The sequence below is a fragment of the Gekko japonicus genome, unplaced genomic scaffold (genome assembly GCF_001447785.1).
Source record: "Gekko japonicus isolate JY-2015 unplaced genomic scaffold, Gekko_japonicus_V1.1 scaffold152, whole genome shotgun sequence".
Classification (NCBI taxonomy): domain Eukaryota; kingdom Metazoa; phylum Chordata; class Lepidosauria; order Squamata; family Gekkonidae; genus Gekko; species Gekko japonicus.
This window is the reverse complement of record NW_015168050.1, coordinates 128,311-142,536: the sequence shown is the minus strand read 5'-3', so window position 1 is coordinate 142,536 and position 14,226 is coordinate 128,311. Positions and strand designations below refer to the sequence as shown.

General features: G+C 48.6%; 1 protein-coding gene and 1 non-coding gene across 2 annotated transcripts in view; one reads left to right on the top strand and one right to left on the bottom strand.

Moving 5' to 3' along the window:
* Nucleotides 1–811: 811 nt before the first annotated feature.
* TRNAA-GGC lies at nucleotides 812–883 on the top strand. Its single transcript has one exon. It is a non-coding gene; the product is annotated as a tRNA-Ala (tRNA).
* Nucleotides 884–7,536: 6,653 nt separating this feature from the next.
* SOCS4 (suppressor of cytokine signaling 4) overlaps nucleotides 7,537–14,226 on the bottom strand; it is a 24,083-nt gene continuing 17,393 nt past the window's right edge. The window contains exon 2 of the mRNA XM_015414337.1: nucleotides 7,537–9,332. Coding sequence (XP_015269823.1) covers nucleotides 7,934–9,232 — 1,299 coding nt within the window. The 5' untranslated portion in view covers nucleotides 9,233–9,332 and the 3' untranslated portion in view covers nucleotides 7,537–7,933. The remainder of the gene's footprint in view (nucleotides 9,333–14,226) is intronic.

Genomic DNA, 14,226 nt, shown 5'->3' with positions numbered 1-14,226 from the left:
CACTGTTGCCCCCCCCAAACACCAAGAATACAGAGCATCCCTTGCCCCAGCCTGAGAGTTCCTATCTATCTATCTATCTATCTATCTATCTATCTATCTATCTATCTATCTATCTATCTATCTATCTATCTTAGTTGTTGTTGTTCAATTGCACAGTCAAGTCCGACTCTTCGCGACCCCATGGACCAGATCACGCCTGGCCTTCCTGTCTTCCGCCGTCCTCTGAAGTTTGCTCAATTTCATGTTCGTTGCATCTATGACACTGTCTAACCATCTCATCTTTTGCCGTCCCCGTCTTCTTTGACCTTCAATCTTTCCCAGCATCAGGGTCTTCTCCAGTGAGTGCTCCCTTCTCATTGGGTGGCCAAAGTATCTATCTATACCTTGTGGCTAATAGCCACTGATGGACCTCTGCTCCATATGTGAAGGACCTCTGCTTCATGTGAAGTAACTCTGCCTGAGACCGTGGAGAGCCACTGCCGAGTAGACAAGACTGACCTCAATGGACCAAGAGTCTGATTCAGTATAAGGCAGCTTCACGTATATTAATCAGTCACTTCTGCCCTTGCCACCGGTTGGCTTTTAGGGGAGGGGTTGTGGCTCAGTGGAAGAGCCTCTGCTTTGCATGCAGAAGGCCCCAGGTTCAATCCCCGCCATATTCAGTTGAAAGGACCAAGCAAGAGGTGATGGGAAAGACCTCTGCCTGAGACCCTGGAGAGCTGCTGTCAGTCTGAGTAGATGATGCTGAGGTTGATGAACCAAGGGTCACATTCACTATCAGGCAGCAGATGATTTATGCAGTTGTCTTGGAGGGGCTGTGGCTCAGTGGTAGAGCATCTGCTTGGCATGCAGAAGGTCCCAGGTTCAATCCCCGGCAGCTCCAGTTGAAAGGACCGGGCAGGAGGTGATGTGAAAGACCTCTGCCTGAGACCCTGGAGAGCTGTAAAGAGGGGCCGTGGCTCAGTGGTAAAGCATCTGCTTGGCATGCAGAAGGTCCCAGGTTCAATCCCCGGCATCTCCAGTTGAAAGGACTGGGCAGGAGGTGATGTGAAAGACCTCTGCCTGAGACCCTGGAGAGCTGCTGCTAGTCTGAGTAGACAAGACTGACTTTGAGGGACTCCGGGTCATACAAGGAAAGGCTGAAAGAGTTGGGTCTGTTTAGCCTGGGAAAGAGAAGGCTTAGAGGGGACATGATTGCAGTCTTCAAATATCTGAAGGGCTGTCATGTAAAAGATGGAGCAGATGTATTCTCTCTTGCTCTGAATTGCAAGACTAGGTCTAATGGGTGGAAATTACAAGGGAGTCGTTACTGGCTAAATATCAGGAGAAACTTCCTAACTGTAAGAGTGGTTGAGCAGTGGGACAGGCTGCCTCCGGAGGTGGTGGATGCTCCTTCACTGGACGTTTTTGAGCGGAGGCTGGACGACCATCTTCCCGGTGTGTTGTAGGGCTATCTTTCGGCTGTGCTCCTGCAGAGTGCAGGGGACTGGACTAGATGACCTGCAAGGTCCCTTCCAACTCTATCATTCTATGATAGCTTCATGTCTGTTCATGTGCGTGTTCACTGTTCATCCTCTTGGGGGACCAGAAAATATGAGCTATAAGAAGGAAGCAGATTTTCAAGAACACTGTCCCTTATTATATATATATCTAAAAAAATTAAGCCCTTTGGGATTCAGATTAATTAAAACGATGCTTCGAACAGGAAGAGAACTACAGCGTCTTCCTCAAATGCAGGCGTTCTCCTGACAAGGGAATAAGCAGGGGTCACCTTCCCTCCGTATCCCCTGCACGAATAGCAGTCAAAGAGAAGCCAACATAAAGGGAAAGCAGTTATGGGGTCAGATATAATGATGGCATACAAAGGAAAGGAAAGCAGAGGTTACCACAGGGGTAGAACCATATCTATTTTTTTCAGGGGTAGAGGAGAGAGAAGCAAACGCAAGAGAGCTGAAATTAAATGCTGGGGGTCTGTCAAGAGCTGGATTTAGAAAAAAGGCACCACACCTTTCCGTTACTACTGTTGAACTAGGGAGATCGGGCTTTTGTGAATAAAACATGGCGATTGAAATGGAAGAAAGTGATTTATGGGGCAGCGGTGCTGAACACTATGCATGAACAACAGGCAATCCACCAAGAAGCTATTCATAAATTTCCATATATGGAACGCAGGGACTAATATTAAACGGCAGTGGCAATGTCCTACCAGCCTATCCCGCGGAGACTTTCCAAGCAATTCTAAAGCAATTTTAAAACGGCAAGTGAGAGGAAAGGCCTACATTTCATCAGACCTGAGGGGACTTGTCCTCTAGCACAAGGACAGCACTCTATCGATGGGTGTGTATATGTCGCTCAATATAGGCTTTTTGTTCAGAGGACGCCTGATAAAGAATGGACTCCCCCCGTCCCCCACGGTAACTTACGTCTTAACAACTTTCTCCTCCATTATTCATCGAGAGCAACTGAACTGTCCCGCGGCACAAGTATATAATGAGCTAGAACACCACACACACCATTTCCCTCTACCCGAAGGAGACTCGAAGCGGCTTACAATCGCCTTTCTCTTCCTCTCCCCACAAGAGGCACCTGGTGAGGGAGCTGGGGCTGAGAGAGTTTGGAGAGAACTGGAACCGTGCAGGCTTCACACGGAGGAGGAGTGGGGAATCAAACCCGGTTTCTCCAGATTAGAGTCCGCTGCTCTTAACCACTACACAACGCTGGCTCTCTGTGCTGAATCAGACCCTCACACCGTCAAGGTCAGTATGGTCTGCTTAGACTGGCAGGAGGGGGTGGCAGCTACAAGCATGGACGGCGTCAAGAGGGAATTGGAGGCACACATGGAGCAGAGGTCCATCAGTGGCTATGAGCCACAACGGATAGATAGGAGCTCTTAATCTGGGGCAAAGGATGCTCTGTCTTCTTGGTGCTGGGGGGGGGGGGCAACAGTGGGAGAGCTTCTAGTGTCCTGGCCCCACTGCTGGACCTCCTGATGGCACCTGGTATTTTTGGCCACTGTGTGACAGAGGGTTGGACTGGATGGGCCATTGGCCTGATCCAACATTTGGCTGCTCTTACATTTTTATGATGAATCCATCAAGGTCAGTGTTGTCTACTCAGCTGTCCAGGCTCTCAGGTGGAGGTATTTCACATCACCTACTGCCTGGTCCTTTCAACTGGAGATGCCGGGGATTGAACCCCGGAGTTTCTGCATGCCAAGTTCTCAGGCGGAGGTCTTTCACATCACCTACTGCTTGGTCCTTTCGACTAGAGATGCTGGGGATTGAACCCGGGACTTTCTGCATGCCAGGGTCACAGGCGGAGGCCTTTCACATCACCTACTGCCTGGTCCTTTCAACTAGAAATGGCGGGAACTGAACCTGGGACTTTCTGCATGCCAGAGTCTCAGGCAGAGGTCTTTCACATCACCTACTGCCACATATTTAAACTGGAGATGCCGGGGATTGAACCTGAGACTTTCTGCATGTCAGAGTCTCAGGCAGAGGTCTTTCACATCACCTACTGCCTGGTCCTTTCAACTAGAAATGGCGGGAACTGAACCTGGGACTTTCTGTCTGCCATGAAGAGGTGCCTCTACAGAGATGCTTTGCTGTTGCTTGCCTCCGTGTAACAATCCCCAACTTCCTCGGTGGGTCTCCCATCCAAATTCTAACCAGGACTGACCCTGCTTAGTGTGCTGGCTCAGCCGGTCACTGCGGTTACCATGCACTAGAAACTGGATGCGCAGTGCGAAATCGAGTCAAACAACGGAGCCGAAGGTCAGAAAGCCGGGAAGTCAGTCAAAGGTTGCAGGAGCTAGGAGCAGGGGAGCGGTTGCTACAAGCCAGGATCAGATCCAGGCATACACGGTTGCTTCCGCGCTGAGGCAGGTGCGTGGGGGGTGCTTGTGACCAGGTCCTCCCTCCCCTGGGAGTCAATCTATCAAGACTCACAGCCTCTTGCGTTGCCTTTGCAAGAGCAATAGTCTGGCACTCTCCCTTTGCTCCCGCACCTCCAGACACTGGCGTGCCTTGCGTCTGGGACACTCTGGAGAACTAGGTGGGGATTCTGGCCTGGGGGTGTCTCCATCGGTGGGGTGCTGGGCCAGGCTCTGGATCAGTCTCTCCCTCTGGCTGCACCTCCTGGGGCCTCTTTTTCCTCAGGTGCTGTTAAGGGCAGTGCCCCCTCTAAGCTGTGGAGTCTCGTGAGCAAAGATTCCACTTTGTGAGCTACTGGCATTAAAGTTGTGAGCGAGCGATCTGACTACTGCACAAATTAGTTTGCTCTGGAGCCATCCCTTCCTGAGCTAAGACAAAAATCTGCGAGCCGGAGGCTAAAAAAACTGTGAGCTAGCTCACGCTAACTCAGCTTAGAGGGAACACTGGTTTAAGGGTGCCTCTGCTGGGCTGACTCCAGAGGAGGCTGGGTTGCTCCATGGGTCCTCCTCCTCATCGGAGGAACAGTCAGCTTCAGCAGAGCCAGTATCCACGACACTTCGCTTCTGAGATCTGAGGTAATCAGGTTAGCCTGGGGCATCCAAAGAGAAGACAACTTGGGTATTAGTTCATAGAATGTTAAGAGATGGAAGGGACCTCCAGGGTCATCTAGTCCAACCCCCCATGCACAGAAAATTCAAAAACCCCCCCCCCCCCCCCAGTGACCCCTGTTCCATGCCCAGAAGATGGTAAAAAACAAAACAAATTAAAAACCCTCCAAGATCTCTGTCCAAACTAGCCTGGAGAAAACTGCTTCCTGGCCCAAAAGTGGCGATCAGCATTTCCATGGGCATATAGGAAAAGGTCACAAGAACTAAGCACTGAGGCCACCCTTCCTGCTCTCCCTCTCATGATCTGCTTAAGTTCACAGAATCAGCATTGCTGTCAGAGGGCCATCTAGCCTCTGTCTGAAAGCCTCCAAAGAAGGTTCTAATGGTTCAAAGTGAGGCAACAGGGTAGTGTAATTTGATGGTGTTATACAAACGTCGTAGACTACCAATCAGTTTTTAGATTCAATTCAAAGAGTTGGTGCCAGTCCACTCAGGGGTCTGTAAGACTCGCTCCCCCATACAAGTCAGCCCAAGGACTATGATTTTCATCTGAGGCTCTGCTCCGAGCGTCCCTGTCCTCCAAAGCGAGGTAAGTAGCTATTAAGAGCAGGGCCTCTTTTGTTGTGGCACCTCATTTGTGGACCACCCTTCCCTGACTGACAGCAAACCCTTTTGGCACCAGGTTAAAAATTCTGTGTTTTGCCTAGGCTTCTGCGGCTTGTTGAAGTTTATTTAATTTACTGGGCTTGATTGGAGTGCGTCCTTCAGTTTGCTGCTCAAATTTCTTCGGCAGCCCTGGACTGTCTTGATTATAAACGGCTGCCATTAATGGTTTTAAAACTGTTTTTTTTACCGGCTGCAGCGTCTTAGCTGTTTCATAGCCTCATTTAAATTAACAAATCAGGACTTGATGAAATAGTTATGACAGGCACCATCCGTGCCTCTGAGTCAGTATTTTTGTTTGGGATTTTAAACAGTAGCTGAGCCACGAGAGAAATTTTTTGACTTGGAGGACCAAGTTTCTGCAAACCGTAAGAGGCGAGCAGCAAGGTTTAATGTTGGGTGCAAGGAACAGAAAGGGCATGATTTAGGAAAGGTTGGATCTGGGGAAAGACTTGCCTGACTTGGGTAGGAAAAAAGTGTGTGTGTGTGGGGGGACTGCATAGGATCTATGGAAGTAATGACTTGTGTAGATTAGCTTATGGCTTCCCCAGCTGATTTGAACCTTAGTTGCAGTAGCACATATGGAACTGGAACATGCAGTTTGCATGTAGAAGAAGAAGAAGAGATTGGATTTATACCCCACCCTTCACTTCCCAAAGGAGTCTCAGAGTGGCTTACGGTCTCCTTTCCCTCCCCCTCCCCACAACAGACACCCTGTGAGCAGTGTTCCCTCTAAGCTGAGTTAGTGTGAGCTAACTCACAGTTTTTTAGCCTCCAGCTCACACATTTTTGTCTTAGCGCAGGAAGGATGGCTCCAGAGCAAACTAATTTATGCAGTAGCCAAATCGCTCGCTCACAACTTTAATGCCAGTAGCTCACAAAGTAGAATTTTTGCACAGAAAACGCCACAGCTTAGAGGGAACAGTGAGGTAGGTGGGGCTGAGAGAGCTCTGACAGAAGCTGCTCTTTTCCAAGGACAGCTGTGCCAGAACTATGGCTTGCCCAAGGTCATCCAGCAGGTGCAAGCGGAGGAGTGGGGAATCAAGCCCAGTTCTCCCAGATTAGAGTCCGCGCACTTCACCACATACACCAAACATACAACCTCAATACCTATCTTGTTGAAAGCTCCAGGTCTTGTAGTGCAATCCAAAATGGAATTACAGCCTTCTAAGCCTACTGACTTCAACGGATGTAACTCTCTTCAGGATTGCCCTGTAGTTCCTAGCAAAACAGGCACGACCTGGATAGCCCAGGTTAGCTCGATCCCATCAGATCTTGGAAGCTAAGCAGGGTCAGCCGTGGCTAGTATTTGGAAGGGCCAGGGTTGTGACGCAGAGGCAGGCCATGGCAAACTGCCTCTGAAATGCCTCTAGCCTTAAAAACAAGCCTAGCTCGCCACCTAGTGGTGTGTAACGCTAAAGAGCTAGAACTTCTGGCTGCCAGACAATCTTAGGATCTCCTGGCTATTCTACACACAATGCCATATGATAATTAATTTACTGTGTGAACTGGCGAAATCCAGTTGGAAAGTGCATTGAAAGTAGATTATTTAGTGTGTGTGACCACAGCTTTAGTCCCTGACACATGCTGCCTCTAAGCTGTGGAGTCTTGTGAGCAAAAATTCTACTTTGTGAGCTACTGGCATTAAAGTTGTGAGTGAGTGATTTGGCTGCTGCATAAATTAATTTGCTCTGGAGTCCCATCCTTCCTGCGCTAAGACAAAAATGTCTGAGCCGGAAGATAAAAAACCATGAGCTAGCTCACACTAACTCAGTTTAGAGGGAATACGGATGGGCCCAGGCTAGCCCGATTCTCATCAGATTTCAGAAGCTAAGCAGGGTCAGACCCAGTTAGTAACTGGATGGGAGACCACCAAACAAGTCCAGAGTTGTTACTAGGAGGAAGACAATAGCAAACCACCTCCGAATCTCTCTTGCCTTGAAAACCCTATGGGGTCACCATACGCCAGCAACAACTTGACGGCAAAAAGCAAAAACTTCACTGTGAAGTCGTTTAATACAGTTAAATGATCATTTCGGCATTCTCAGTAGATATCCCAAAACCTAAGCACTTGCACGCGTTTGAATGGGAAAAGAAATATGATCCAAAATGCAAGTGATTTCGACGCGAAACGCCAGATTGTGGTCACACGGGACCTCAAAGGACAGGCAGCCCCTCAGTGATAATAGAATGATAAAGAGGCAGTGTAAGAGGCAGATTAAGAACTCACACGGTAGCAGCCAGAATTATAAATAGACATTAATTTTACTTCTTATAGAGAGGACAAAGTACTCATTTTCCAGAGAAAGGTATAAAATACAAATTGGTCGCTCTTGTGTAGCCGTTGCATACAGTGTTCCAAACATGCCTGTACCGTATTATAAATCACAGTATATAAAAGACAAATTCCGTTTTGGATTTTAGCTTAAAATCTAAAAGATTAGCCTTGAGAGAAAAGTTTTAAAAAACCTACTTGAAATTCCATAACCCCCTGCAAGGTATTATTATCAATAAATCCGCAGATTTCTTTGTGTCTTCGCTAATGATCTGCCTGGTGGGGCAGGGGAATAGAAACCCATTTTGATCATAAGACCGGGGTGGAGATCTGTATGGAAGATAAATATTTTTCCAGAATAAAAAATGGTAGTGAGAAAGACAGACCCTCTAACTTTCCAATGCTCTAATGAACAGAAACAAAACAAGAAAAAAACCCTTCAAACTAATTTTTTAGGTTTGTTGCTCTGGTACATCGATCCTGAGGACTCTGACTTTCGACTTATAGTGATATTCCTTCAGATACAACTTCACAGACGGAGGGACCGGAAGGGCATCTATCCCGTCGTATGTCGTATGGTTACAAATCACAGTCCTGCATATATGTTGAAGAGAAAAGGGGAAAGTCCTGTTTAAGGGGGTCGAGAGCAGCGGTTCAAAAAACATACAGGAGCTGGGGTCTTTGTAATGTTCCAAGAGCCCGGTGATGTCAGGGGAATGGAAGACGCAGGGGTCGTGGGCATCGAAGCTGAAGTTGTGATTCCACTGCTCGATCCTGGCGTGCAGGGAGCGACTGTAACGCCTGAAGCTCACGGAGAACAAGTAATCTTCCTGAGCAGAGTCTCGTAGCAAAAAAGTCCCTTCCGGCTTTCCGTCCAGGAGTGCTTCTGCGGCGTACTTATCCATCACTCCCCAGTAGCACGGGTTGTTGTTGATCCGGAGGAGGTCAGGGACGAGGCAGTGGATGTAGTCGATCTGGGTGTGATATTTAGGAGGCGACTCCAGTTGCAGCAGCTCGTCGTCGGGGTCCCACCGTGGTTTGTTTCTCTTCCTGGAGCTGGTGCAAAGCGTCACCGCTTCGTCATCAGAGTCCATGTCGCTCTCTTCTCTGTTCTTCGCTGGCCTACCTGCGGCGGGTTCGCCCTGGGGGCCGCAACTGCAGGAAGCGCCGTCGCTGAAATCGCACGGCTGCAGGACCGCCGACCCGCCTCCATCTGCGTTCTCAGCCTCCCCGTCCTTCCCTTCACTGTGGGAAGACGCCACGCTGAGCCAGCTTTCCGATTTTTGTTTTATGGGGGCAGTGTGCCGCTTGATCAAATGCCAACGGAAAGCCAGCTCGGACCGTGGCGGGAAGGGACACTTGTCCAGCATAAGCTCGCTGATATGGATTTTCCTCTTGGACGGAAGCACCGAAGAATGCCGGCTGCTACAGTTCTTGATAGGGAAACACTGGCCCACGGCATCTTGCAGTTTCTGTTTCAGGGACCGGCCTAAGAGCCTGTGGCCGCACGACCGTTCCACGTCCAGCTCCGTCGAGGAACAGCTGTGTTTCCGCTCCTGGTTCCTCAAACTAAAAGTAGATTTCCCTGAAGTACTTGCTGTTTCAGCATCGGAACCGCTGTCACTCTTTTTGGACCAGGAAAGCTTTTTCCTGCTCCATACATAGCCATCCTTCCTGTCTGCGCTTCTGCTCCGGCTGGTTTTTGGTCTCACGTCTGTATTCTTAGTATTCCTTTCCTTATTTTCTGCCATTTTTGACGTGGGTGGCTTCTCAAAAAGTCCCAGGACTATTGACGGCAAATGTCTTGGTCCTCACCAAAGAAAGCTTCTGTTAGGCACTTCGGTGATGGATCTGTGAGAAACAGAAATGGACAGGACTCAACTTTAGTTAGGAAGAAGAACATATTTAACAGATCAAGAGGACATTTCTACTTGCCTTGCGTGTGCAGTCCTGGCCTTGACACATTTTCTTCAGACCTAGGAGCTAGCCCCAAAACTGAGGAACCAGACCTCCCAAGGGCTTTGTATTTTAATGATCAGATGTTCTAATTTTTCCTACCACAAAACCTAATCCCAACCTCTTCACAGTTTCTTCTAATTTTATTAAAACTATGGCTAACATAATGTAATATTTAAATAACTACAGGGGTAATGCTGGTTGTCTTTTATTTATCACATTATTTATAGTCTACTTTTCTCACTTGGACTCAAGGAGGATTTTACAGAGTGAATCGAATATAACCAGCAAGACGGGACATTCAATAAACAGTGCAATGGGATTAGGGTTGTGGAACAAACCAGAAGTCTAAAAACATAACTGAAGCAAGGCAGTAAGTGTTAACATGACACATTCAGTGAAGCAAAATTACACAACGGGATACAACCCACAACAAACTATACACAGTAGTACAGACCACAGTCCCCAATAATTTATCCAAGTACTTTTGTGACGCCTTTTGTACAGTGCTACCGTATTGACTAAGGAGCTGCGGTGGCTCGAGTGGTTAAGACGCTGAACTGCAGGCTGTGGAAGGTCAGTAGTTCAGCAGTTCGAGACCCGGGTGCTGCATGATGGAGTGAGCTCCCATCTCTAGTTCCAGCTCCTGCCAACCTAGCAGTTCGAAAGCAAGAAATTGCAAGTAGATAAAGAGGTACCACTTTGGTGGGAAGGTAACAGCGTTCCGTGCGCCTTGGTGTTTAGTCATGCCGGCCACATGACCACGGAAACGTCTTCAGACAGCGCTGGATCTTCAGCTTTGAAACGGAGATGAGTACTGCAACCCTACAGTCGGATTCGACTGGCTTTCGAGCAAGGGAACCTTTACCTTTACCTTACTGTATTGCCTGTCTAGAAAAGCCCTCTTGAATAATTCACTTTTGCGCCGTTTGTGGAAAGCCACAACAAAAAGCCAACCTCTACCCTAGTCTAACTTCTCCCCAAGTTTTCACGATTCCATTATTGTGTTAAAAAGCTCTGCCTTTAATGGAAGATTATTTATTTATTTATTGTCAGATTTATACCCCGCCCCCCTCGCAAAGCAGGCTCAGGGCTGCTTCCAATGACATAAATACATGATAAAAACATACACAATACAAATTAAAACACAACAGTTAAAATTAATACGTTACAAAGTGCTGGCGGGAGTTAAAATTCAAGCAGAAGGAATGCTTTCAGATGGGTTTCCGGCTCCCAGCATACAGTGCTTAGATGTTATTCTGCTCATCACTCTCATGGCAGCTGCTCAATGACGACTTTGCGGGCCGTGCACTATGGCGGCGGCCCCTAATTATATGCCTGGCGGAAGAGCTCCATCTTGCAGGCCCTGCGGAACTTCGAAAGGTCCCGCAGGGGCCTGATCTCCTCCGGGAGCTTGTTCCACCAGGTAGGGGCTGCCACCGAAAAGGCCCCGGCCCTAGTAGCAGCTAGCCTGGTCAACCGATTTTGAGACCCAGACCATAGTGCTCTCTGGGGTATATATTACAGCTGGTATAGGAAGCGACTGGTTCAGAAGAGAATTCATCCTCCTCCTCCTCTGAATGGTGGAAAGTTATACAAGCGGTGAAAAAAGCTTCATGCACTAATTGCAGGAAGGGACGTTACAATAAAAACACTAGGTGCCACCATGAAATTTCCAGGTGCCATGGCAACCTGGTGCCTGGGATTTGCCAAGCCCTGGTATAGTCCAGCCCTCCCAGGGCTGCTACCAGGTATGCCCCATTCTAGCTGAGTGGTTCACAGACCTTCTACGCCTCTCTATGGAACATCTACCAGCTCATTCTTCCCCAGATCTCTTGCACGCAAACTACACTCAAAAAGAACAGGAGCAGAGCTGTTCATAGGGGACTGGCAAAAAACATTCCCAGGACAGTCAAGCTAAATTGCTCAAATATGTAAAACAAAAGACTGGCTAGCAATAGGAGGATAAGGCACCAGAATAAGAACATAAGAGAAGCCGTGTTGAATCAGGCCGGAGGCCCATCCAATCTGCATCACACAGTGGCCAAAACCCTGGTGCCATCAGGAGGACCTGGACTCCAGAAGCCCTCCCACTGTTGCCCCCCACAAGGACCAAGAACACAGAGCATCACTGCCCCAGACAGAGTGTTCCATCTATAAGAACATAAGAGAAGCCATATTGGATCAGGCCCATGGCCCACACAGTCCAACACTCTGTGTCACACAGTGGTTAAAACCCAGGTGCCATCGGGAGGTCCACCAGCAGGGCCAGAGCTCCAGAAGCCCTCCCACTGATGCCCCCCAAGCACCAAGAAGATAGAGCATCACTGCCCTAGACATAAGAATGTAAGAGAAACCACGTTGGATCAGGGTGACAGTGGCCTGTCTAGTTCTACACTCTGTGTCACACAGTGGCCAAAACCCAGGTGCCATCAGGAGGTCCACCAGTGGGGCCTGAACTCCAGAAGCCCTCCCACTCCCCCCCCCAAGCACCAAGAATACAGAGCATCACTGCCTGTCTGTGTTCCAGGTTTTTGGAAAAGTGTGCCTCCACACACGAAAGACCTGGTCAATGAAATGCAACCTCTTTCAAGCGCCAGGGTTTATATTATTATATCTTATTCTGCCCTTTTAGCAAGGTACACCCCTCCCAACACATTTTATCCTTACAATAATTCTTTCAAAGTTTCAACAGGGATGTGGTAATGATCTCTTACAACAGGATGCTTCCACAGTAGCATTTACCCTTGGCAATTCATCTCTATAAAACTTAGTCCATAATCCTGGGATTCTTTACTTTACTGACAGTTTACGTAGCAAATAAGACTGTTGCTGTAAGTACGATCCAGCTGTCTGTGTCATTTTTGCAGCGTTTAATGCAGGGGTCCCCAACCTTTTTGATCCTGTAGGCGCCCTTTGAAATTCTCACGCAGGGTGGTGGGTGGAATTATGAAATGGCTGCTGCAGGAGGCAGAGCTAGATAAACAGAGGAATCCCAAGTGAAGAGGAGAAGAGAAATAAAGTAAAAACACACTGGGAAAGGGGTGGGACAAAATAAAACCAACACTATGGTGGCAACGCCCACTGCAGCAGCGTTGTTTTAATTTGCACAGCCAATAAGATCTTCAATGGCCAATCAGAAGGCCAGTTTGGTGTAGCGGTTAAGTGCGCGGACTCCAATCTGGGAGAACCGGGTTTGATTCCCCACTCCTCCACTTGCGGCTGCTGGATGACGTTGGGCAAGCCACAGTTCTGTCAGAGCTGTTCTTGAAAAAGAGCAGTCCTCAAAAGAGCTCTCTCAGCCCCACCTGCCTCACAGGGTGTCTGTTGTGGGGAGGGGAGGGGAAGGGAAAGGAGTTTGTCAGCCGCTCTGAGACTCCCTTGGGTAGTGAAGGGCGGGGTATAAATCCAATCTCTTCTTCTTTTTCTACCTCACAGGGTGTCTGTTGTGGGGAGGGGAAGGGAAAGGAGTTTGTAAGACGCTCTGAGACTCCCTTGGGTAGTGAAGGGCGGGGTATAAATCCAATCTCTTCTTCTTCTTCTGGGCAAGAGCTCCACGTGGCTACAGACATTTTCTAAAAACACTTTGTGGGCACCAGGACAGGAAACGTGTTGGTGGGCACCATATCGGGGATCCCTAGTTTAAGAACATAAGAACATAAGAGATGCCAATGTTGGATCAGGCCAAAGAAGGCCCATCCAGTCCAACACTCTGTATCACACAGTGGCCAGAAATAACAGGGGCCATCAGGAGGTCCACCAGTGGGGCCAGGACACTAGGAGCCCTCCCACTGTTGACCCCCCCCCAAGCACCAAGACTACAGAGCATCCCTTGCCCCAGAGCCCCTATCTATACCTTGTGGCTAATAGCCCCCGATGGACCTCTGCTCCATGTGCTTATCCAATTCCCTTTTGAAGCCGTCCATGCTTGTAGCCGCCACCACTTCCTGTTTAACATGTCATGTTAGCGCTTATATTTTGTTTCAGCTCTGTTCGGATTTCTCCTACCCAAATCCTATTGTACTGCTTACTGGGATGTCCCATCCTGCTGACTGTGTTGACTTGCACTTAAGTCTCAGTGAGAAAGGCAGATGATCAATAAACATAAGCAGCCAATAAGACACAGAGGCCCAGGTTTTCCCGATGCTGCCTCCTAGCATTGGGATCCAGAGGTTTACTGCTTCTGAATGTGGACGTTCCCTTTACTTAACATGGTGAGTGGTCACTGATGGACCTCTCCTCCGTGAACCTGCCGAACCCCCTTTTAAAGCTATCGATGTTCATGGCCATCACTGAACCCACCGCCAATTAATCCCACAAATTTAATTACTCATTGAGTAATGAAGTATAAAGGAGCTGCGGTGGCTCAAGTGGTTAAGACGCTGAACTGCAGGCTGTGGAAGGTCGGTCATTCAGCGGTTCGAGACCCGAGTGTGCCGCATGATGGAGTGAGCTCCCGTCTTTAGTTCCAGCTCCTGCCAACCTAGCAGTTCGAAAGCAAGGAATTGCAAGTAGATAAAGAGGTACCGCTTCGGTGGGAAGGGAACAGCGTTCCATGCGCCTTAGTGTTTAGTCGTGCCGGCCACATGACCACGGAAACGTCTTCGGACAGCGCTGGCTCTTCGGCTTTGAAACGGAGATGAGCACCGCAACCCTAGAGTCGGATTCGACTGGATTTCCAGCAAGGGAACCTTTACCTTTTAATGAAGTATAACCTTTTGTGATAATGAACGGCACCCACGGGGAACTAACTGGTGGCAGAATGAGATCAGTAATATTAGAGCATGTT